Source organism: Oncorhynchus kisutch, linkage group LG1 (genome assembly GCF_002021735.2).
Source record: "Oncorhynchus kisutch isolate 150728-3 linkage group LG1, Okis_V2, whole genome shotgun sequence".
In the NCBI taxonomy this organism is placed as follows: domain Eukaryota; kingdom Metazoa; phylum Chordata; class Actinopteri; order Salmoniformes; family Salmonidae; genus Oncorhynchus; species Oncorhynchus kisutch.
The window spans coordinates 63234860-63261568 of NC_034174.2; the positions used below are offsets into that span (position 1 = coordinate 63234860).

The 26709-nt window shown below is 41.8% G+C and overlaps 1 protein-coding gene across 2 annotated transcripts in view; it reads right to left on the reverse strand.

Annotated features, from left to right (window-relative positions):
* LOC109889555 (protein kinase C alpha type) overlaps positions 1–23182 on the reverse strand; it is a 195153-nt gene extending 171971 nt beyond the window's left edge. Inside the window, exons 1-2 of one of the 2 annotated variants that reach the window (XM_020481062.2) lie at positions 22829–23182; positions 21773–21804 (exon numbers count right to left, since the gene is read on the reverse strand). In XM_020481062.2, coding sequence (XP_020336651.1) covers positions 21773–21804; positions 22829–22995 — 199 coding nt within the window. In that variant the 5' untranslated portion in view covers positions 22996–23182. The remainder of the gene's footprint in view (positions 1–21772; positions 21805–22828) is intronic. The other variant, XM_020481071.2, reaches the window with a different exon arrangement.
* Positions 23183–26709: the final 3527 nt, after the last annotated feature.

Genomic DNA, 26709 nt, shown 5'->3' on the forward strand with positions numbered 1-26709 from the left:
AACTCCCTAGAAAGGCCAATACCTAGGAAGAAACCTAGAGAGGAACCAGGCTATGTGGGGTGGCCAGTCCTCTTCTGGCTGTGCCGGGTGGAGATTATAACAGAACATGGTCAAGATGTTCAATGTTCATAAATGACCAGCATGGTCGAATAATAATAAGGCAGAACAGTTGAAACTAGAGCAGCAGCACAGTCAGGTGGAAGTTGAAACTGGAGCAGCAGCATGGCCAGGTAGACTGGGGACAGCAAGGAGTCATCATGTCAGGTAGTCCTGGGGCATGGTCCTAGGGCTCAGGTCAGTTGAAACTGGAACAGCAGCATGGCCAGGTGGACTGGGGACAGCAAGGAGTCATCATGTCAGGTAGTCCTGGGGCATGGTCCTAGGGCTCAGGTCCTCCGAGAGAGAGAAAGAAAGAGAGAAGGAGAGAATTAGAGAACGCACACTTAGATTCACACAGGACACCGAATAGGACAGGAGAAGTACTCCAGATATAACAAACTGACCCCAGCCCCCCGACACATAAACTACTGCAGCATAAATACTGGAGGCTGAGACAGGAGGGGTCAGGAGACACTGTGGCCCCATCCGAGGACACCCCCGGACAGGGCCAAACAGGAAGGATATAACCCCACCCACTTTGCCAAAGCACAGCCCCCACACCACTAGAGGGATATCTTCAACCACCAACTTACCATCCTGAGACAAGGCTGAGTATAGCCCACAAAGATCTCCGCCACGGCACAACCCAAGGGGGGGGGGGGGGGGCGCCAACCCAGACAGGATGACCACAACAGTGAATCAACCCACTCAGGTGACGCACCCCCTCCAGGGACAGCATGAGAGAGCCCCAGCAAGCCAGTGACTCAGCCCCTGTAATAGGGTTAGAGGCAGAGAATCCCAGTGGAAAGAGGGGAACCGGCCAGGCAGAGACAGCAAGGGCTGTCAGTTCTGATTCAGTTCTGTCGCTCGTGGAAGCAAATCCAGTGTGCTTCTACGATGTCGCTAATCCAATGCGCTGTTTGACGAGTGCAAATCTACTGAATGTACTTTGTATGCTCATTTATTTTGCATCATTTAAACATAGATACCCAACTGCAATATGTATAGAACATGAACTACACTACAGTGTTAGTAGTAACCTTACTACTAATGTAACATTGTATTTTTATTTTCTTACCTTTATTTATCTAGGCAAGTCAGTTAAGAACAAATTCCTATTTACAATGACGGCCTACCCCAGCCAAACCATAACCCGGACGAGCCTGGGCCAACTGGATCACACGAATCTTAAATACATTTGTATTTATTTTATTAGGTTGAACTGAGAGTTGACTATGGCTTCATTTCCACTGGAGTCATTGGGTGTGACGTTTTGAACAGTGTGACAGTTCCTATTAGCGACTCCATAAGCTCCATGGCTCAGAGGGAATGCCCCCCCACCACACACACACACACGAAGAGAAATGTCTCCATCTCACCCCCTGTGTGTTCTGTCTAGGCCAATGTGATGGTAGATGCAGTTTAATCAAGGCTGAAGCTTATAGCCCATTAGATTGGGCTGGAGACATTAGCATAGGAAAGAGAGGCAGAGTTCTCAAGGAAATAACAGGGGAATGGGTTGATAGTTATTCGGTAATGTTTTCTGAGAGTGGGTGTTCAGTGAATGTAAGATCGAGAGACTCTTGATGTTGAATGTATGCATAGAGCAGTACTCAGAATGGAACAAGAATTCAGTTGAATATGTGAAGCCTGATAACAACACATAATTTCAAATATGTATAAAGCTGAATGTGGACACGTTGAGATATATATATATATATTTAAATTCATATTGCATAAAATCCCAATTTTAACTTCATGAACCATATGACTCAAATGAAAACTTGGAAGACAGCAATTGCAGTATTGTCAAACAATGTGCTAATATTGTCTCCCTCAAGGCCATGCAGCAAAGAGTGTGCATCAATCCATACAGAATGAGATTGGCTCAAAAGGATGGAAGAGGCTGACGCCTCAAACCACAGCTCAACTGATACAGACAACTTGACATTTCAATTCAAATCCAGAGGAATTTTTCAATTCCTGTCAATAACAGGTGAACATTGTGCTGACTGCACACATGTTTCCGAAATGTCTACCCATGTCATTGTCCTTTACTTATTTCAACCTTCACAACAAGACTGTGGTTCCATAATAAGGTGCTGTTCAGATGGCAAGTCGCGATTGGAAATGAGAGAAATTAGAAATTGTTTCCTGGGAACCAATCTATTGAGAGAAATGAGAAATGGTCTGGGACGCAATGCTTCCTGGGAAACAATCAAGTGAGAGAAATGGTCTCGGACACAATGCTTCCTGGGAACCAATCAAAATATTCTTAGACCTGCAAGCAGGCGGACTTAAGAATTACGACCCTCTATGACTATGATCAATAAAATCCCCATATGTTCTATGTTGGTGTGAAAATGACATGCCTTTGCAGTGTTGTATCCTCCCTATGGCTTGGCTTGGACCCCGTCTCTTCCCAGTACCAGTTGGGAGGGCACACTGCTTGCGTCACGAATGGCACCCTATTCCCTACATAGTGGGCACTGGTCAAAAGTAGTGCACTATATAGGGAAGAGGGTGCCATTTGTGACTAGTGCACATATCACAGATGCAGAGATATCAAGTTCCAGGATCATGTCCAAATGGATAACGCCACATGGGAAGAAAAACCACCCCAGGCCTTTAAAAACAAAGTACAAATAAATGATGCAAATTCAATTTATATTTAAGGTTCAAAGAAGGAAATTACTGCAAAGCACAGCCTGTCACAGTCATTTAATGTGAAAAGAAACTGAAAGAAGCCCTAAAACTGTTTTTCCGATGAAATATATCCTTCCTCTGACAGCCGGGAGTTCTTCAACAATAAAGCAGACTGGAAAAAAACATAATCAACCACACAATGAGAATAACTCCCACGGAGTTGAATCAATGCTGTTTGCACAGTCTCAACACCATGCATGTAGGCCTATAATACATAATAGAAGGATCTTTGACACGTGCTTTATACTCTTCGCTGCATATTATTTTGACATGGCTGTCTGTGGCTGCTTAACATCATTTCCAGCTAAAATAATCTGCGTAAGCAGACATAATAATAAGAACAGCCACTTACCAATGCATTACACTGTACCATATCATCCCCACTAAAATGGGATTCGAGGATTAAAAAGAATAAACTTGACTCTCCCTGTTCCTTTGAGATAAATCCGTGTTTTCTTCCATTAGATTATGACATTATCAAAACAAAAATCCAGGCAATTAAGGTCAAGATTACATTGTCATTTTGGGTCTGGCACATTGGTCTGCACTCCATCATCTACCTAATAGACCTGTAATGCATTCAGACAGTAATACCCCCACTAATCCCTGTGTTAATGTCCAAGGGCCAGGCTGCACCTCCTAGGGATTACATAACTCATTTCTCCATGTTAAAAGCATCCTGATCCTCCTAGTTGCTAAGTGGGCTAACAGTCTAACACATTTTTAGCACTCGGATCCATGTTGCCTGCGATGCTGCCAGATCTATGACTGATTAGATGGGTGCACTCATCTAACTTGCATCATTTCATAATGATGGAGACTAGAGAGTGACATCATCAAATTACTGGTTATACTTAGTCAGCACCCTTATTGTTCTTGACCATGTGACCTGGCCAGGAAAAAAAAAAAAAACTCTGGGCCCTAGTTACACAAACATAAGCAACTCTTTACAATCTGATCAGGGCAAGAAGTGGGGCTAGATCTGAGACGGTAAAATAAATCAAAAGGGGAAGCGAACCACAGTCGATGCAATTGTCTGTGGCATTTACCCCTTAAACAGTGTTTTGAGAACGGCATAGGAGCATTTGTTCAACAAATGTATGGCAGGAAACATTTGTTAGGCCGTTATGATTGAAGAAGTGTAAAAGCTCATGTTATATTATAAAATATAGGCGAAATAGGCGAAACAGAGAGAACAATACAAAAAGAGAGAAAAGTGAACTAGACTAGAGTTTGCTAACAGATGTAAATTAAGAGTTTGACATTAACCAGACATCAGCCCAAACAGACACAACAATGTTCCTCCCTGTCACACAGAGCATAGCACTAGCTGGTAATTAATGGAGCTTGGGGAAGCAGCTCAGATTCGCGCCTGGTTTTTGCCACCGCTAATACTTGGGAATTTCACAGAGCAGGCTCCAGTGCAGTGCTAAGCTAGGAAAGGCAAGTCAAGGCTATGCTACTGTACGCTATGCTAGCTAATGCTACTGTAGGCAACACTATGATACTGTAGGCTACACTATGCTATAGTCAACCAGATAGCACCGTCACTCAACCTCAGCTTCAATGTCAGCTAATGTAAACTCACCCCATTCCGAACAAATGTGCTTAACCGCGACATTCAAACGAGGCTACAAAGAAAACTAATGGGACTGTAGCGACTGTGTTGACTTCAAAATCGGGGGTGTGAACTAGGTTTCTATTCAAGCGTTGATCGACATGGTAATGGCTCTATAGTACTAACCCTCCGTTACATCGTGACGTGTCATGTCGTAACGTACAGCACGCATAAAGCAACTATTTGTCTTACAATCTCTCTCCACCAAGTGTAGCACTTCTCTCATCGTTTAAAAACAACAAATGGACAGTGACGGGGGTAAGGGGGATACCTCTTCATTTTTTGTCATCATCATTGCATGCGATCATCATTCTCAAAGCAGCTGTTAACTTCTAAGATCACTTTAGCACCACCCTAAAAAAACAAATTCAAATTCGACACAAACTTTCAAATAGATATGTAATGATACATTATATAAACTCTTTATAGTGTTTTATTTACATTTTAGAGGCGATAAGGTGATAAGTTGGACAGATCGAGTGAAAAAAGCAATTTTCCCACACAACATCTCTCCTTCTCACTATCACGCATTAGTTTCGCTTCCCCACCCGCCATTTTTAAAAAGACCTGACGGGGCTCATTGCCTGCTTGAATTATGCAGAAACGGGCAGCGTGGGGGTCATGTAATTGATTTTGTTGGAAAGGGGAGAAATTGTGCTTTACAATGGTATTGACATTACAGTTGATCTGGAAGTATTACGTTTTTGGGCGCTAAAATAAGGGCAATTGTACGGACCTAGGCGATGTAAGAGTCTACGTTACAGCCTGTGGTAGAGCGAGGCTCTGGCTAATATGTACTTTTCAGGTTAAACATGTTGTTAACTTAATTGGCTGGCAGCTTGTTGTTCTTTAGGCTCACAGGCCAAAGTTTCAGATAACATGGAATTGGCATCGCTGTGACTTCTGGAAGCGGGGGAAGCATAATTGGTTTCAATCTTCTCTGCTTGTTCGCTGAATATTAGTCAACACAACGTTGCATTACCATCACAAACAGATTGCTAATAAATGCCCTTGTAGGTTATTTCCACATCTCCATATGCCCCATTTTCATTTAAATGAATTTAATTCCTGATGCCATTTCCCCATATTGGGATCGCACTGCCAGTAAATAAGCTAAATTACAGTTCATAACTAGGTAGGTTGTGTGGTAAAAGGCTGAGGAAGCGAGCAACCTAGTCCAGTTGCTGTTACAGCTGCCCTCTTTAGCTGCTAATACAGTGGTCATAGCTGCCCTCTTTAGCTGCTAATACAGCAGTCATAGCTGCCAATAGAGCGGTCATAGCTGCCCTCTTTAGCTGCTAATACAGCAGTCATAGCTGCCAATAGAGCGGTCATAGCTGCCCTCTTTAGCTGCTAATACAGCAGTCATAGCTGCCCTCTTTAGCTGCTAATACAGCAGTCATAGCTGCCAATACAGCGGTCATAGCTGCCCTCTTTAGCTGCTAATACAGCAGTCATAGCTGCCCTCTTTAGCTGCTAATACAGCGGTCATAGCTGCCCTCTTTAGCTGCCAATACAGCGGTCATAGCTGCCCTCTTTAGCTGCTAATACAGCGGTCATAGCTGCCCTCTTTAGCTGCTAATACAGCGGTCATAGCTGCCCTCTTTAGCTGCTAATACAGCGGTCATAGCTGCCCTCTTTAGCTGCTAATACAGCGGTCATAGCTGCCCTCTTTAGCTGCTAATACAGCGGTGATAGCGGCCCTCTTTAGCTCCTAATACAGCGGTCAGAGCTGCCCTCTTTAGCTGCTAATACAGCGGTGATAGCGGCCCTCTTTAGCTCCTAATACAGCGGTCAGAGCTGCCCTCTTTAGCTCCAAATACAGTAGTCATAGTGATACTCTTTAGTCGCTACAGTGGTTACAGCTAACCTCTGTCTTTAAAAAAAAGGTACACCATGCTCAGATGTACTTCTGTATGGAGCTAAATCCTCTATACATTCCAGCCAGATGTGCAATTCTTTCATCTCCGAACAAGCCGTACATCTAAATCTGTCAAATGGAGCAGAGTAATACGTTTGTGGACTTGATGAACAATGTGCTGTCGTACATTTGGACACACAGGCTTAAAAAGTAACATTTCAGTTTTAGGAAAATATGGAAAAGGTGAAGTGAATGAACCCATCAATAGAGAGGATTTCAATATTAATCCTCAACTGGTCCCTACTTGATGCAGCATACAGTCTTCATTTGACATTTGAGTTTAAAAATCGGGGGCAATTAAGGGGAATTACATAAAATAAGGTATCTTGGCCAAGATGAGCTCATAAAAACCCCTTTTCACCTTCTTTCAGTTTCACTTAAAATGTTCTCTCCTTGCAACAAAAGCGCCCAGAGTGCTTTCCGATATTTCACAAACTAAGTATTTCTCCTTTTTACCCTCTCCCAGAGCTTAGCCTAACACAGCTACACCATCGTCGACTATGCCATTGTTCCACTCCCAAAAGGTTCTTAGGACCACTTGAGAACACTACATACCACTCCAGATACATGAACCAGAGATGAGAGCAGTTCCTGGATCAGCTCAATAGAGGACCATTACTGAAAAGGTCAGCGGAAGTGACAACAGTGAGGCACACGCAGTGCTACGATTGACTGATACTGATGATTTGAGCTTAAGCCTCTGGTGAAACAGAACATTTACAACTGAGACCATGTCTAATGTCTTACCTTACCTTATACTTTGGAAGACTGTGAATGATCAGTTATTTAGGCCGACATATTTGACCAATTAAATGACATGTTTACTACAGGCCTGAGTTCAATTTAGATATGTGTTCAAGGGTAACCTGGCTCAATATAGATTCCCCCTCTCAAAAAAATAAAATAAAAGACCATACATCTGAGCGTACTCAAACGCACCATATGAAAGGGAAAAAAGCATCAGAGTATACCTAGCATTATACCAAGCAATATTGAGCTTAACTGGCTCAATCTGTTCTAATTTTAATCTCAAAATGGTATGCACCCTATATCAGTCCACGGTATCCAAACAGTCTAATCAGTGTAATTGTAACTGCTGAATGGCATTCAACATCTGGGAAAATATCCACGTCGGGCAGCAGGTGAGCGAATGCCAGAGAATATGAGGAGGAGGATTGTGGAACCATACTTTGGTAAATGTATTCTCTTCACATTGGCCGGCACCATGAACAAAGGGAATCGGGAGCTCCCTCCCTCTGCACAAAATAAAGCACTTGCACAGCCGCTGTACTGCACAACGGTGCTGAAAAATGACAAGACGACAGGGACACAATAAAGAGTAAACCAGACACTATTACGCACTACAGACGCACACGATGTAAGCACAAGCTGACAAAAAAATGGACTACTGTCATAGACACTTCTATTCATTATGACATTTTTGCTTTGTGATGATTTTCACTATTTATCAAGGCCACTTATAAATGATGTTTAGGCTACGGATGTTTTCATCCTCAGTATTAAAAGAAGCCGTTACCATGTTCCAACACATATGGTTTCTGTTGTAACAAAAAGGCACTCCACAAACAAAATTTAATGAACACTTGAATTATGGTGGTTTTTGTTTTGACATATAGCCTACAGTAACAAACTAATGAAAATGCTATTGTGTTATTTGAAATAAAATGTTGTATTCTAATAATGAAATGTATTGATTACTCTGTTAGAATGTTGCAGTCAGAACGGCTGCTCATTAGCTTGAAGGCAGGTCCCCTCGAGGCCCGGCTGTTCTAGTGTTAAAGTTCCCCAGCCATCACATCTCTCCACCAACATGGGGTATTTTACCTCTCCAATTTCCTCCTTTACGTGCCATGACAGCTTTATGAAGTGGATGGCTAGAATCCTATTAAAACAAGCTATGCTTTAACAAGGGCCTCGTTAGAAGCATCGTTAGAAGCTAAGTCCTGAGAGAGCCTGGTTAAGACCTACTGGGTCCGGGCATGACAGGGAGAAATGATCATTGACATAGCATGGGAGCTCCAGAATGCTCTAGAAAATGGAAGTTGTTGCTCAGTTCATGTAGGCGGAGGGTCAACGGTAAATGGTGTAAGGGAAATCCAGCTGCCGCCAAGTGCCCTGCGCACAGAAGTGGGACATTTTGTTTTCAGAGACTCAGATTGAGTAGATGGATTTACTCGTGGCATTGATTAGGGTTGCCAAATGCCTGGAACTTTCAATAAATGCCATGTTTTTCCATAAATCCTGCTATGAGGAGCCCGGATTTCCTGCTTAATCCATCCTGATTTCGAGAATCCTCCAACCAGGATTTCGGGAAAACCACGTAATTTATTGAAAGTTGCAAAAATGTTGCAATCCTAGTATTGATCATGAGTAGAGTGCTAAACCCTCATAATCCCAAAAGGGATTCTTCTTCATTGATGAAGTCCACGTAGTATAAAAAACAATCTATTCAGTTTATTTACAGTAAAAGCTGCTGTTAGAGCAGGCAGCTGAATAGCAGCATGATATGCTCCAAGCCGCCTAACCTACACTTCAATAATTTACTTAAAAGCTACAATATGTAACATTTTGGGCGACCCAACCAAATTCGCATAGAAATGTGTATTATAGACCTGTCATTCTCATTGAAAGCAAAACTAAGAAGCAGTAGATCTGTTCCATGTAATCTATTTCTATGCATCATGTTCTTAAGTTTAGTTTTTGTGTCTTTTACGTTCGGTGTTGTACACCAGCTTTAAACAGCTAAAAAGACAGTATTTTTGATTACGTTAAAGATATTTCACTGCGGTTCAGATGGTACAATGATTGTCTGCACAATGACTACTTGTTTTGTCACAAACTAAAATTAGGCTAACTATTTACATTTTAGCAACCAGGAAATGGAGGAGCGATTCTGCATAATGCATCTTTAAAGCAAGCCAGTTTTATCTACAAAACGTCACAACATTCAGACCAAGTCAGAGCTAAGTGAGGTAAGGTCATATTATGTGAATTATGGGTCAAATGACAGTTGCAAATACAGTAGCTATAGCACCCATTAGCGCTTTCTATAGAAAGCCTATGGATCTAGAGGATAAGAGGTGTTGACATTGGCAGGTTACAATGAAGTGTCCGTCTCCCTAGTTACCACAAGTGGAGTGTGTCTGTTCTATTTACCCTAGAGTCATTTTGCTCCGCAAACAACATTAATTTAATACAAGCACAAACCATTTAAACATAAGAGTCAAATTGGATGACACCTTCAATGTTCAATGCATCTCTTTGTCTGGCACAACACAATACTGGTGAGCGATAAGCAAAATAGCCATTGAAAAGACAGAAAGCATCTTGGTAGCTCGCAGTTCAAAACAACTTAATATAATAGTTAAAGATACACTCCGCAGAAATCGCTACACCATTTCCTGGTTGCTAAAAGTCTAGTAGTTGGCCCATTTCAGTTTGTGTGACAAAAAGAGCAAGTATAGTGTAGAGAATCATTGTACCATCTAAACCGCTGTGAAATATATGATTCATAACCCAATATATTGTATTTTCAGCTGCTTGAAGCTGGTGTACAAAACTTAAAAGTAAAATATGTAAAAATTAAAAAATTAAGAATGGGAAGCATAGAAATAGCACACATAGAAGATATCTACTGCTTCTTAGACTTGCTTTCAATGAGAATGACAGATGTCTCACATTTCTATGTGAATTTTGTCAGGTCACCCCCCCCAAAAAAATACGCTGCAACTTTAAAAAGTACAATTCAATAAATATTTGATTACAGATTCTTAATCTGGCTATATTTTAGCACGAGAACCTGTGGATTATCGTGAATAGGTCTGTTCTTAGACATGACGTGACACGGAACAGTAATGGCAAATCAGGACACATGACATAGTCAACACTCCCATTCATCCTGTATGCTTATGATTCCTCTCCCACTGGCATTAGCTGTGTGTTGTCAACCTGGTTCTGTTATGATCAGCCTGCCAAGTCATAACCGTATGACAGAAGCTCTAAAGTCCCCTCCACCAACATAGTCCAGACCTAGCAGCCTCTTTCCTTTGGGATGTGAGCTGTACTGTCCAGATACATCTTCTCAATGGACAAGGCAACAAGATCAAAGGACCTGGCTCCAAGGATTAGTGTGGGAAAGCTTCCGGCACTATGCTAGTGGAAAAACAGTCCAGCAAAGGGAGCTTTTCATCTGATGTATGACGTCATCTGGTGTATGATGCCAGCGGTAACATTGTCAATATTATTCTTAGAGTAAGAGTATTGAGAGTACAAAGCATACTGTGGAGTAGACACTGGTGACAGTCCTGAGGGCCTTGTCTGTATTCTCCTCCAGTCTCTCTTTTCTGTCACTTACTCGTCCTTTTTCCATCACTCGCTCTCTGAGAAGAAAAGTATGTGAACAAGAACAACTGTTTTATTTGATTTCAGGCTGACAACCAAGAGAAAAGTGATTTAACAACAACAAATATTCTGCCTTTTTCCGGCAAGGGTTGCAATCAAAGCTCCTGGCTCTCTTCTTGGTTTGATTGCTAGCCTAGTCACTTCAAAGCACCATACCGAGAAACTGGTTTGGATCAATCATGTATCAACAGGGGGTTATTATCTCATGCCATACAGGTGTCAGTGGATGCAATTCCAACCATGCTGGAATTCTCTGGCGAAAAAGATTTGAATGAATGTGCACAGAGTAGAGGTCGACCGACTATGATTTTTCAACGCCGATACCAATTATTGGAGGACCAAAAAAAGCTGATACTGATTAAAATCACACACACACACACACACACACACACACACACACACACACACACACAGATGAAGTCGGAAGTTTACATACACTTAGGTTGTAGTCATTAAAAACTAGTTTTTTAACCACTCCACACATTTCTTGTTAACAAACTATAGTTTTGGCAAGTCAGTTAGTCATCTACTTTGTGCATGACAAGTCATTTTTCCAACAATTGTTCACAGACAGATTCACTTATAATTCACTGTATCACAAATCCAGTGGGTCAGAAGTTTACATACACTAAGTTGACTGTGCCTTTAAACAGCTTGGAATATTCCAGAAAATTATGTCATGGCTTTAGAAGCTTCGGATAGGCTAATTGACATCATTTGAGTCAATTGGAGGTGTACCTGTGGATGTATTTCAAGGCCTACCTTCAAACTCAGTGCCTCTTTGCTTGACATCATTGGAAAATCAAAACAAATCAGCTAAAACATCAGAAATTTATTTTGTAGACCTCCACAGGTCTGATTCATCCTTGGGAGCAATTTCCAAACGCCTGAAGGTACCACGTTCATCTGTACAACCAATAGTACGCAAGTATAAACACCATGGGACCACGCAGCCATTATACCGCTCAGGAAGGAGACGCGTTTGGTCTCTTAGAGATGAACGTACTTTGAAAAAAAGTGCAAATCAATCCCAGAGCAACAGCAAAGGACCTTGTGAAGATGCTGGAGGAAACAGGTACAAAAGTATCTATATCCACAGTAAAACGAGTCCTATAATCGACATAACCTGAAAGACCGCTCAGCAAGGAAGAAGCCACTGCTCCAAAACTGCCAGACTAAGATTTGCAACTGCACATGGGGACAAAGATCGTACTTTTTGGAGAAATGTCCTCTGGTCTGATGAAACAAAATAGAACTGCTTGGCCATAATAACCATCGCTATATTGGAGGAAAAAGGGGGAGGCTTGCAAAATAGCTGGCATCATGAGGCGGGAAAATTATGTGGATATATTGAAGCAACATCTCAAGACATCAGTGAAGTGAAAGCTTGGTCACAAATGGATATCCCAAATGGACAATGAATACTTCCAAAGTTCCAAACGCCTGAAGGTACCACGTTCACCTTTTGATGTTGCACTCGCCTAACAGGTAGTCAGCCTGCCACGCAGTCTCCCCGTGGATTGCAATGTAATCGGCGTCCAAAAAGGTCAATCACCGATTGTTATGAAAACTTGAAATCGGCCATGCCGATTAATCGGTCGTCCTCTGGCACAGAGGCAGATAATTAAGCGCTCAGTCCTGAAAGCATATCCCTTTGAAATAGTCTCTCCATCAACACATCTGGCCATGTTTGGCATGCAAAACGGCTACAATTCACTGCCTCTCGAATATTAACATACCCTGTTCACATATCAAAAAGCATTTCCCCTAGTGAATAAATCATTCAATAGGAACGGATGGGTTTCATTTCGATGCGGTACAGCTACATTGTCGAAAACAGAGGTTTTAAGGGAAATCCAAAATGGCCGTTTGTCTTGTAAAGTCATTTCTGCTCAGTGTGGGTAGCTGGGTATTGCTCCAACTCTCTGGGGATCTCCCATCACAGCATGGTGCTGCCTGTCTGGTTTAGCTTAAAAGGCACACAGTGGTAGTACTGACATTTTTGGGCTATTTTGAAGGGATCTCTGCCAAGCAGGCTTTCCCCATGTCTGCATGTCCACAAAGACAGACATAGCAGCTTTGTTGGATCTAAAGCCATAATCCAACCACACAGCCCTGGAAATGGCCTGGATTAACCAGTGGCGATGGCAAGTCGTTTACAAAGTAGAGACAATCCATGACACATGGATCCTGTAGCCTGGCTCTGAGCCCATTCGAGTATGCTTATAGCCTATTTGACTTTAGTATGTACAAAATAAATGATGACGTCGCTGCCTTGCTTTCAAACCGAGGTATCATGTTATTAGAATGCTCATATATGTCTACAGCATTTTAATAATGCCCGGCACTAAAGTGAGTTGTGGTGAGTTGACGATTAGATACAGTCCATATACAGCATTTTAGTACCTGGCACTAAAGTAAGTCGTGGTTGAGGGTTTTGATATAGGCCTAGATATCTAGCGGTGGATGACGGATGTATAGAGGTTCGCTCTGTTCCTGCTGCTCAGCCCTAGGGGCCAGAGGTGCTGTTGCATCTGTGTGCATACATGGGATGGAAAGGAGGGATTGTCTAGGTTCTATGTGGCCTACGGTGGATGGAGAATCCAGAGGCTGGACCAATGGAAGGTTCAGGGGGTTAAGCGGTTTTACTCCCGGGGCCAGCGTCCCTTTAATCTGCCCGGTAACCCCTGCCATCAGAATGGATTGGAGGACTAACCCCATAGACAGACACACCGACACACAGAAGCTCTACTAGAAAGCCATCTCTGTATTCTCTTTCACTATTGTGATGAGCAGCAGCTAAAATCTGAATCATCAGCTTGGGTATAATTCAAGGTCATGACCTCAGCTTTCAGAGTAATAAGAACGAGCATGGCGCTAACCGAGGGCTTTATTGATAATTTCCCCTAGGATGCTGTGGAATGGAGAGAATGCGGAGTGAGAGAGAGGGGAAGAAGTGGTGGTTACATCTGCTCTACCCAAGGCAGAGTGCACTGTAGCGGCCAAGCTCTCGGACACTCAGCACCAGGGGAGGAGAGCCCTATTATTAAAGCCCCAATCCACAGCCGGCGATGGGCTGGCTCCACCACAGGGCAATGTGTTTGGCATTCCAAAGTGCCAGCATAAGTCACATAACCCTGGCTGGTTGACACAGTTGGCCTCTGCCTGTCGACTGGTATCAGCAGTGGGTCTGTTCATGGCAAATTCTCCCTCTAACCTTGCCTCACTGACTGGTACCAACACTGTCCATTAAAAGGGGATTTCAGGTGCACTTTGTGATAAAGCCATCACACATCCCCAAAGAAGAGATGGTATTCATTACACAGTATATAAGGCCTTGTAAACCCAGGGGAAATATGGCGGGGAAAGAGTATATGGAATAGTGCAGATCATTTACAGTGAAGACAGCACCATGGAGAAATAATGCAACCGTAACCCATTGAGGGTTGATGGTGCCATAAAAATGTAGCAGAAGGACTTCACATAATTGGAGTGACGCCAATGATTATGCAGCGAGTCAGAGCATAGCAGCACACAGTCTGGCAGTCACTCGTCTTGGTCAAAACATTTCTAAACTATATATATATTAACAAAGTGTCAGTGACAAAAAAAAAATAGCTGTACCTTGCAGAAGTACAGTAAGAATACAGGTACAGGCTAAATTAAGCATAGAGAGAGAGTGCTAGATACAACAGGACCAACTAGTCAAATGAAGAGTGCTGTTGTCCCACATAACAAACTACCTACCTACCTACCTATACTATAAAAGGTTTTTGGATACTAAGGAACAGACCCAGATTATGCCTAGTACTGGACTAAATAGCACTTTCAGTGGAGAATCTCCATTGAGAATCTTTTGAATCCAGAACTAGACCTAATCTGCCTCACTGAAACTAGTCGTTACAGCAATATAAGGTGAGACAAGCTTAAAAATGTACTGCTGAGAACAAATTCCAAAACAGGGGAAGGCAGATGGGAGTCCTCGGAACCTATGGGCGATGGGAGGACTAGAAAACACACCTGGCTGGGCTGCGGGGGAAAGTAAGCAGAGGTTGACCGATTAAAAATCGGCAGTGCCGATTGAGGGCCGATTTCAAGTTTTCATAACAAAATCGGTAAATCTGCCTTTTTGGACGTTGATTACATTGCAATCCACGAGGAGACTGCGTGGCAGGCTGACCACCTGTTACGCGAGTGCAGCATCAAAAGGACCTTGTGGCTGCAAGGAGCCACGGTAAGTTGCTAGCTAGCATTAAACTTATCTTATAAATAACAATCAATCTTCACATAATCACTAACTACACATGGTTGATGATATTACTAGGTTAACTAGCTTGTCCTGCGTTGCATATAATCAAAGCGGTGCCTGTGAATTTACCATCGAATCACAGCCTACTTCAACCAGACAGGTGATGATTTAACAAAAGCACATTCGCGAAAAAAAGCACAATCGTTGCACAAATGTACCTAACCATAAACATCAATGCCTTCCTTAAATTCAATAAACAGAAGTATATTTTTTTTTTACCTGCATATCTAGTTAAAAGAAATTCATGTTAGCAGGCAATATTAACTAGGGAAATTGTGAGACTGGGTATATGCAGCAGTTTGGGTCGCCTGGCTCGTTGCGAACTGTGTGAAAATGATTTATTCCTAACAAAGACCATAATTCATTTGGCAGAATTGTACATAATAATGACATAACATTGAAGGCTGTGCAATGTAACAGCAATATTTAGCCTTAGGGTTGCCACCCGTTCGATAAAATGGGTAACGGTTCCGTATTTCACTGAAAGAATAAATGTTTTGTTTTCGAAATGATAGGTAATTTAATATGGTCAAATCCGGAAACTAAGGCTCGTATTTCTGTGTGTTTATTATAATTAAGTCTATGATTTCATATTTTATAGAGCAGTCTGACTGAGCGGTGGTAGGCAGCAGCAGGCTCGTAATCATTAATTCAAACAGCACTTTACTGCGTTTGCCAGCAGCTCTTAGCAATGCTTGAAGCACAGCGCTGTTTATGACCTCAAGCCTATCAACTCACGAGATTAGGCTGGCAATACTAAAGTGCCTATAAGAACATCCAATAGTCAAAGGTATATGAAATACAAATGGTATAGAGAGAAATAGTCTACCCATCATAATTCCTATAATAACTACAACCTAAAACTTCTTAACTGGGAATATTGAAGTCTCATGTTAAAAGGAACCACCAGCTTTCTCATGTTCTGAGCAAGGAATTTAAATGTTAGCTTTTTACATGGCGCATATTGCACTTTTACTTTCTTCTCCAACACTGTGTTTTTGCATTATTTAAACCAAATTGAACATGTTTCATCATTTGAGACTACATTGATTTTATTAAATGTATTATATTAAATAAAAATAAAAGTGTTCATTGTTCATTCAGTATTGTTGTAATTAATAAATAAAACATAATATATATTAACCGGTCTTGTTTTTTTTTGGTCCTCCAATAAATCCGTATCGGCGGTGAAAAATCATAAAATCGGCCGAACTCTAAAAGTAAGGACACAGGGTAGAGTTGACCTTTCCGTCCTCTGTCAACACAGGATGTGCACAAGGATTCCCTTAGCACTGTCTAAACAAGCCCGGAGCATGAGAGGAGAGCGGGTTGAGAGGCCACTGTTCGTCAATGGGACAGGAGGGAGGTTCCAGGGAAGGGGAGCGAGTGTGCTATCACGTCTCCTCTGGGTCAATGTTTGGTTTGAACATGGTTAAGCAGGTCTGCAAACACAATGAAAGTGAACACACAGACACACAGGCTTAGTTTGTCTGTGGTGCACTGGTTATTGGTTGTATTAAGTCATTTTTTAAGAGAGAGAACAGGACTTAGAAACCTTTGTTATGTGTAAAAATGTGTCTAAATTTGTTCAGGTATTATATTGGACTGATCTAACTCAATTTGACTGTTTAAGTTCAAACAAGAGAGAAAAAGACTCCATTTTGTGGCACCATCACTATTACACTGTCCATCCACATCTCTCATTCATGTACACTACATGTCCATAGTCATAGAAGCATTGCTCTGCTCCTACCCCTCCCTTGGGAGATTGGTCTCTGCTCCTCTCACATGAAGAAACCTATTATTCCTCCACTCTCACCAGCACCACAGACCATTGGAAAGCATCGAGCAAAAATCCACTACCACCTTTCAAAGAAGACCCATTCAACCCATCAATGGCCTTCCATGAAGACACTATTCCCTGGGCTCCATTTCTCCATCCATACTCCAACCATAATGGAAGAGAAGGTAGTCGTCTGAGGTAGGTCGTTTTGAAGCCAATGGTTTTGTGGTTGGTTTATCATGGTTTCAATATATGCTAATGTATGGACAAGCCTGCCAGGCGACTATGTAAGATCTAAAAGCAGACTTCCCCATGGTCATTTATATTTTAGAATCAATTGATATACACTTAGGTAGAGTATATGATGTCCCTAGATGGGCTTAAATGTTCAATTGGGCCAATAACCATCAATGGAATGCTTACGCTAACTCCTCCATTCAATATTAGTGGTAATACCCACATTCTTACCATTTGGATGAAAGACTGCTATCATGTTTTAATGGTACAGTTTATAGAGGCTGGGTGTGGAGCCATGCACAAGTTGACAATGTGGCAACAGCAATTCCTATGTAATTGGGATATGAATACAAACGCCTGCAGGTTAACTTGCGGAATTGGATTCCACAGAAACAGGATCGTCTGAGGGTAACAATCGGCACAAATGCCATCCCACATGGTGACTACTTGCACTTGGGTAAACATGAGGGCTTGTTCACCCTTCACTTTGGTCGTATTTTCTCAACCTTATAATTGGAGTGGGCGAATAACATGGGAATGACACAACAGCATAGCTCAACTGTGACCGTGAGGTGTCAGTTTACAAACCAAGGAAAAGGACTTGTTGAGTGTTAGCGAGTGGATATGATTTCTCTGTTGGCTAAGGCTTCTGACAAGCTCTATGTACTGTCTGGGGATTCCCATAACGAAGTGATAGGGAGAGATCTTGAACTCATAAATGTTGCTTTAGTTGGTCTGAATAGACTAGATATGAAATAATCCATGGGGGATTGGTAGCTAACGGTTTTAGAATGGAGACGAATATGACACAAGCTCATTTTAAATGTCTCGCATACAATTGTTGGAAACAAGTATGTCGAGTTCACATTTGATCACCAACAAATTAATTAATTCCAGACAGTTTCAAATTCCAGAAAATCAAATGCAACTTCAAATTTCAGAAAGCCCAATAGGATAGGTGTATCATGTCTGTACTCAACAGAAGCCTCCCTGCTCGTTGACTTGAGCCTCCTCATTTCCAAGGAGTCCGTTAATAATTGATGAGAGGACAGGTATTTTTAAGTGGGACCTTCAGCTTTTGAATAGCAGGGATGTTACCTCCTCGCCTTCATCTTGATACGGTGGCCATTATTTATTTAGCAGTAGACCCAGGAACAGATTTATAACAGGGGGGGAATGCTGTGTTTTCCAGAGTGGCTGTAAAACCACTGCTACCAGCTCTCTGAGTAAGTATATGGAATAGATACAGAGATCAGTCCCTACAGCCTACTAGGGGAGAAGAGCAGCTAGCACCAACACAGTGTTGCTGAGATCTCTAATGCATATCTATAGTATGCTCTGAATGCAGGGGTTTGGTGTAGGTCTTTAATAGTGCACTGTGATTTCTACATGACCAATAGAGACTATAACAGTCATGAGCGATGCTGCGATGGTGACAGAACAAGACAGAGACTAAACGGGCTTCACCAATGGTGCTTTGGCATACAGCTAAAAACATGTCACCGCAGTACCTAGCCCTGACTCGATAACGAGCAGGCTTTACCATCAAATATTCGGGCACCGGCAAACACTCTGAGCAAAGTGCATCGCACCTCCAAGACATACAAATGGAGGAGTGTCTTTATCGATCGCAGTTCCTAAGACCTGGAAGAAAGGCTCCACACACACAGATGCATTATCTATGTATTTGTCTATGTACAACACACATCCGTACGTATGGGTACATACAACTTACGATACACACATGCATGCAGGAACCTGGACACACACTCTTACGCTCTCTCTCACACTCACTCCACAACAATAAAATAAGTCATATTCCAGACAAGGGGCTTCTGAACCCCCCAAGAGATCAAAAAGCCTTCTCTGGCGCGTGTTTATCCTCGTACTCCAGCAAATGGATGTATTTTCCTGCCATTTAACAGCAGCTCTCAGAAGACATCCTTTCAGAACGGATCACATTCAACCAACGGCTCAGTGATCGCAGGTTAACATCATCCTGGCTGGCTGAAGCAGCAGCACTTACCATGAGGCAGGGACTCTCAGCGCTGGCTGGCAAGATCACCACTTTCCACATTACACTACCATTCATGTTCAACAGAGGATGGCATATATCCGAGGGGGACACCACTTAAGCGCAAATCAACATACTTAACTGGCATTCAACCGCTATTGCTAATGAAGTGTTTGCTCCTTAGGAAAACTTCCCACTTTGCTCACATCCTTAATCTTCTAGAGAAAGGATGAGTGGGTTTTTCCTAAGGTATTACGCCAGTTCATTGGAAGTGCAGCCATTCAGGCGATGCTTTCAAAGAATAGGAAAAAGTATGATTCCAACTAAATCTACTTCAATCAGTGTAGATTAAGGGTAGGAGACAGGTAAAGAGGATTTTTAAGCATTGCGACAATTGAGACATGGATTGTGCATGTGCGCCATTCAGAGGGTGAATGAGCAAGACAAAAGATTTAAGTGCCTTTGAACAGAGTATGGTAGTAGGTGCACGGCGCACGGGTTTGTGTGTGTCAAGAACTGCAATGATGCTGGGGTTCACACTCAACAATTTCCCATGTGTATCAAGAACGGTCCACCACCCAAAGGACATCCAGCCAACTTGACACAACTGTGGGAAGCATTGGAGTCAACATGGGCCAGCATCTCCTTGTAATACTTGACACCTTGAAGGGTCCATGCCACGATGAATTGAGGCTGTTCTGAGGGCAAAGGGGGGTTATCCTCAATATTAGTAAGGCGTTCCTAATGTTTTGTACACTCAGTGTATGTACAGTATATATAGCCTATATACAGCTTAGAAACCTTTTATAAATCCTGGTAACTGGTACCTCGATAAAACGTTTTCTTGAGACAAAAGTTTGTCTTTTCTCAGCACGAGCACAGCCTACATTCTTCAGGTTTGAGTAATGCCCTGATGGGAATCGGTAAACAAGAAGTTTGAGATTATTGATGGCACATGGAAGAGACACAGACCCAGTCTGACTAAGGAGACTTGGCAAACTACAGGCGAATGCCATTAACCCCTCTAAACTAGCCTGGTTAAAGCACAAGCAGATTCCGCTGCCAGGCTACAGTACACTATTCTAAGTCCCAAAGGGCACCCTATTCCCTATGTAGTGCACTACTTTTGACAGGGGCCCATGGGGCTTTGGTTTTGTAGAGAAAATCTCATATTTCTATTTCCTTTACAAGGCCTATTTGAACTCTGGCATCCATGAGATTGCCATGTGTGATTTGATTTCATGTCAGTCCAGTTAGTCAGCTGAGAATAATGCATGCACATTCATTTCTCCATTTAATGTTTAGCAAGTAGTCCCCAAAACATCTAGGTCCGTCTTTCCAAGAGCTGAGGAGTGCATTGTAAATGTTCTCTCTTTCATATCATAAATAACCATATTTTATTTTATCGTAGACCATCAATTCTTCACACAGACAACCACTAAACATCAAGATATCCCTTAGCATTAGCTGCAAAAAATCAAATTAAGATGATTTAAGTCTCAAAGTGCATTTGAAGAAACTCCTGAGACTCAAACAAAAATGCCCGGAGAGTAATGACAGTTCAAAGTCTCTACATTGCGAGTCATTGGCTTTTTAAAAATGTATAAATAACTATTTTTTCTTCTTAAAAAAAAAAAAAAAAAACTGCTTCAAACGACCTGAAATGGTAATGAGATTGGGAAAGAGAAGGAAACAGAAAACACTCAACATCAATCCATGCCATTTCTTTTGAGTGATTAGACCTTGAGTGCTGTCACAGATACTTTAACCATTATTTTCTGTAATTTACGACTTCATATTCCAGTGTGTGTGTGTGTAAGGAAGACATCATACTCAAACAGCACAGACAAATGTAGGCCTACTGGTATCTCTCAAACTCTTTGAAAGGTAAGTAACTCCAATAAAAATTGGGGCATTCTATAGTCAATGCAGGTGCAAATTTGAAAGTTGTGAAAATTCTGGGTAACTTCCGCCGCATGTTTACTGTGAACACTAAGGCTGTACCTGTTTTAATGTACTGATTTAACAGTTAGCCACTGTGGCTATGTGATCCTAATGTAGGCCCACCAGAGTGGTCTACCATCAAAAACAATGGAGAAAAACACATCCCATCACATTATAATATGGAAATAGCTGTTCTACCATTAAGCAGTCAATTTTCTGGTGTTCAATTAAGGCGTACTTTTGTGGAAAAATATTTATCCACTTGTCCGTCAGACAAGGAGGTGACTGAAAGTGTGTTGTTTTCTGATGCAAGAAACCACTTTACAAAACAAAATGCATTATTATTCCCATACCATTATTACAGGGAATCAGACAAATTATGCTACGCTCTGCCTATTGGCTACTTAGCTTATTCAAGACCATCTCAAATTACAACACTGCCCCTTTAAGAAAAAAAAAGAAGACTGTGCTGCAGTCTGATGGGAGCTGCCTGTTCCTTGCAGCTTAGAGGGAACGGGAACATTGCCTACCTGTATCTCTCAAACTCTTTGAAAGGTAAGTAACTCCAATACGAATTGCAACATTCTTTAGTCAATGCAAGTCAAATGGACTGGTCCTCTTGAATTAATGCAGTACAACAACAAAAAACACACAAATGAGTATACACTGCATGGAGGAATGGAGCAGAGTGAATGGACGTCAATCAATTTCATTTTTACCTTGGCACTGGAATCCTTGCTTTCCAAATCCCCTGTGAAAACAGAGGAAAGTGAGGAATGAAATAACAAATAGCATTCAACTGACAGAAACACAAACAAAACACGTTTACCATATCAAGCAGAGACCGCAGTAGTCTCCAAGACTTGTAAGTCTGTCTCAATTAAGGGCTTATTCGGTGGGAAATGTTGAATATTAAGCTCAAAATTGAGGCAAGACATCTAGCATACTAACTCATTGAAATGCTGTGTGGATGAATAGGAAAGGGGGAGCACCTTTCATATCTTGCAAGAGGGGACATGGGGGGGATGAGAAGCCTGAGGGGTGTCGACTGCCCTTTAATATTGTTATTTTTTCATGTGGCTATATTTTGCAAAGCAAACCTCTAGTAAAGGTACTGTAGGATAGGCTGCAGTCAGAAGAGAAAAACAAGTAGCCTAAAAAAACTGTTAAGATGTTTCCCAAGAATCATTACACATTACTTAGGAGTATTTTAGAGGCCATAGGTCGTAACTGTAAAATTATGTCCACTCACTCAAGATGACATCTCTCTCTGTAGCGATCAATACATGGTCAAGGAAACACAACACCTTGAAGAGGTAGGTCAACATGGGTGCGTCTTCAACCACCCAACATCCCGAATAGTTACCACTTGTTACTTGTTTCGGTTTTAGAGCCTACATTTCGTTGGCAGGAAGTTATTATTTCAATATTTATCAAAAACGAGGACTAGGATAAATACAACCTTTACAATTTGTAACAAACATTAAAGTAGGCGCGCTGTCAGTTACAATGTATAGTGTATCTAGCCCACTGTAGGCAGAAGGGATTCATTTTCTTTGGGCTTGCATTTCGAGGCACGTTATAGTCAAATGTTGGTTTTAAGATGTCCAGCTTTGCCGTTGAAGACCAAACATTCCAGTAAGGAAATTATAAGTAACGGTGCAGCACAGTTAGCTATGTAGGGAAAGTGACAAGAGAATAGCTGGTTGAGAAGACAGCGGAGTTCTCCTAAATGTTCAACAGGCTGAGGCCATCTGGAGAGGAAAAGCGCTTACCAGATAAAGTCGGTGCAGTGACTACAAAAAGTCGGCTGCTTGAAGAACCTTGCAGTGAATTTGTGGTCCTTCACTTCATGGACATTCTTCTGCCTCAAAGCTCCTTTACGAGCAAACCCTTTCGCGAAGTCCCCGGTCCCCTCGTTGAATTGCGTGACATCAGCCATAGTCAAAAAGCAACGTTATTCCTCTCTATCCAATGTATATGCCTATTCAATCCAATGTATTTCCACGCGTACTGTCTTTTGCCACTGAGCAGGAGAGGCGGTCAGACTGTAACTGGACACACTGTTCTATCTATGGGCTTTCCCTTGCTGTCGCTACAACTACTTTTACTGACAGCTCCACACTGAGCGCTTTGCTTCCTTCTTTCACTTGAGCTGACGTCACTACAATTAATCGCCTGGTGGGAGGGCAACTGTCTGTTGGAATTTGGAAGATTGGAGCGTCACCCAGTGGTGTAAAAGATACTGGCAAATGTTTGGGTTAAGACAATTTACTTGAAGAGAAACTACATATCAGTCATATCATAGTCAGTGCTTGACTTGGCTAAAATGTATTTATTATGGAGTTCCTGCACCTAAATTCAAACAGAACCAGCGGCCAAAATGAATACCGGCACCTAAGTCAAGCACTGATCATAGGCATCAAATTTCTATCCAATGTGTTATGTATGGCTTATTAGGGACAGTTCGACATTTACTGTGGGGGGAGGGTCATATTTTCACATGACCCTCCCCTAATGTTTACAATCACAAATAACAATAACAGTAATGCGCTACAAAGGCAACACCGTATCTATGTTTTTTTACTGCAAAATCTCACTTCAAAGGCTTTTTCTGTCTAGACAGACAACAATTTCTGATATATTCTGATCAACTGGCTTGTTCTTCTGTCAGGAAACTAAATACCACATTGACACACCCTGATTTGTTTCACCTGTCCTTGTGCTTGTCACCCATCTTCCCCACTTTTCCCCTGGGTATTTATACCTGTGGTTTCTTTCTGACTGTTTGTGTCAGTTTGTCTTGTTTGTTATATTCAACCAGTGGTTTCGCAGCTCTTGCTTTGCACAAGTATCTCGTTTTGGCCTCCTGGTTTTGACCTTTGCCTGTCCTGACCACTCTGCCTCTGCCTACCTGACCACTCTGCCTCTGTCTACCTGCCCACTCTGCCTCTGCCTACCTGCCCACTCTGACTTGTCTTGACAATCTCACCTTGTAGGCTTACCAGGTATCAAAGACTTGTCTTGACAATCTCACCTTGTAGGCTTACCAGGTATCGAAGACTTGTCTTGGCAATCTCACCTTGTAGGCTTACCAGGTATCAAAGACTTGTCTTGACAATCTCACCTTGTAGGCTTACCAGGTATCAAAGACTTGTCTTGACAATCTCACCTTGTAGGCTTACCAGGTATCAAAGACTTGTCTTGACAATCTCACCTTGTAGGCTTACCAGGTATCGAAGACTTGTCTTGGCAATCTCACCTTATAGGCTTACCAGGTATCAAAGACTTGTCTTGACAATCTCACCTTGTAGGCTTACCAGGTATCAAAGACTTGTCTTGACAATCTCACCTTGTAGGCTTACCAGGTATCAAAGACTTGTCTTGACAATCTCACCTTGTAGGCTTACCAGGTATCAAAGACTTGTCTTGACAATCTCACCTTGTAGGCTTACCAGGTATCGAAGACTTGTCTTGGCAATCTCACCTTGTAGGCTTACCAGGTATCAAAGACTTGTCTTGACAATCTCACCTTGTAGGCTTACCAGGTATCGAAGACTTGTCTTGACAATCTCCGAATGTCATTAAACTTTTTGTTAGTGTTTTGTAACAGATATATCTTTCCATTAACCAAATGTCCACAGACACATTACAGAGATACAGACACATTACAGAGATACAGACACATTACAGTGATACAGACACGTTACAGTGATACAGACACATTAGAGATACAGACAGACACATTACAGTGATACAGACACGTTACAGAGATACAGACACGTTACAGAGATACAGACACGTTACAGAGATACAGACACGTTACAGAGATACAGACACGTTACAGAGATACAGACACGTTACAGAGATACAGACACGTTACAGAGATACAGACACATTACAGAGATACAGACAAAAAAAAGGTTATACTGTTCACACATTAGCCAGCTTTGAACATTCTTTTAAAAAGTGGTTATGTTCGGTATGGCTTTGAGTTGTTGTGGTAGTTTGTTCCACTAAACAACGCTGGTATATAAAATTGTGTTCTTACCAGATAGACACTTGTTTTTAAAACTGTGAATATTAGAGTCTCTTCCTCTGATATTATGCTGGAGGACATTATTAACAAATGAAAAATAGTTGGATAGGTACCTGGGGGCTGAGTCTGTGATAATGCTGTGGAATATACCATGTTGAATTAATAGTACTCTTTTTTTTCACCACAGATAGCCAGCCTAGCTGCCTAAAATGCTCGATATCGAGATGAGTGTGAATAGGGAGTACAATTACAAGTACAATTCTTACAAGCTTGTTTTGCCTGGTCTGTAGCTTATTTTTTACGTTACTGGTGAACCATGATGTGCAGGCATCATCAAAGTGACACTGGACTGGCACACTTGCCATAGCCTTTAGGGTGTCTATAGCTAGGTTTCCATCCAATTGGCAACAGATTTTCATGCTATCGTTCTAAAATCTGCATTAAAAAAAAGATGCACATTTTCCAATCAGAGTTGTGTTTCCATCAAATTGACTAAAAGTCTGTGCATAAATAGGTAGCACACATAAAAATAACTTTTCGGTTATATTCCCATGTATCAAAAAAATGTTTTAACAAAAAATAGGTTTCCATCGCATTTTCAACTCTAGGCCTACTGATGGATTTGTCACATTTTTTTTTGCATAGGTATAGCTAATGTGCCCATTCTGGTATTGGCACATGTGCTCTATCCAATAGCTCGCAGATATAGTGCAGGTATCGCCCACCTACATTATTATTAGATTATTATGGACAAAATGGCGAGATTATTTTGATTTGTCAACTGTCAACCAAGCTCATCACCGTGCACTTTCACCACCCTGTGAAGTTCATTATAACCTGCTTAATCTGTTGCCTAACAAACGGCATGCTTTCCTGTGTCCTAGTGGGAGAACCACACAACATACCACAAAAGCATTCCCAACGCCATTTCTCGAATAAAGGAATTTTACTGTCACAAAAAGATCCCACCCTGTTTAGCGTATTTTCTTTTGTCAACATTTGGAAAGTTTGCCAAATAAATTGGCTGTTTCCATAAAACATTTTATCCAACATGTACGGTTGGCTGGATACCTGGTTAATGTCAAACCATTTTGAGGATGCTGGAGTTATATTTTGGTCGAACGTGTGTATGATTTTTGAAGTAGCCTAATCAGATTACAACATTGTGACTGGTTGTGTTAATGCCAGATATAAAAGGTCATACATTTGAAAGTCAAATGAGAAATATTTCGGTTGTATTGAAGGGTTAGATTCTAGGTGCGTGAGGAATAGCCGCTCAGTCCGACAAGGAATAGCGTTTGAAATTTACCTGAATAACTGAGCCTGCCGGGAGCATACGTGGCCACGTTATCAAGGGACGACATGGGAGAGTGATGATCTGCAGCAGACTTTCAGTATCAGACAACTTTCATACAACCAGACTGGCCTGCTACTGTTCCTTTTTAGACCTTTATAAACTATCGAGAATAGACCCACAACAGATCCACATGGAATGAAACATTCAAATCACAGGGCTTTTGCGCTGTTATTCTCATGACATTTTCACTGCAGCCCAGAGTAGAACTGTGTACTCACTTTAAAACAATAAAGCAATTATTGATTGCACTGTGGTGTTGT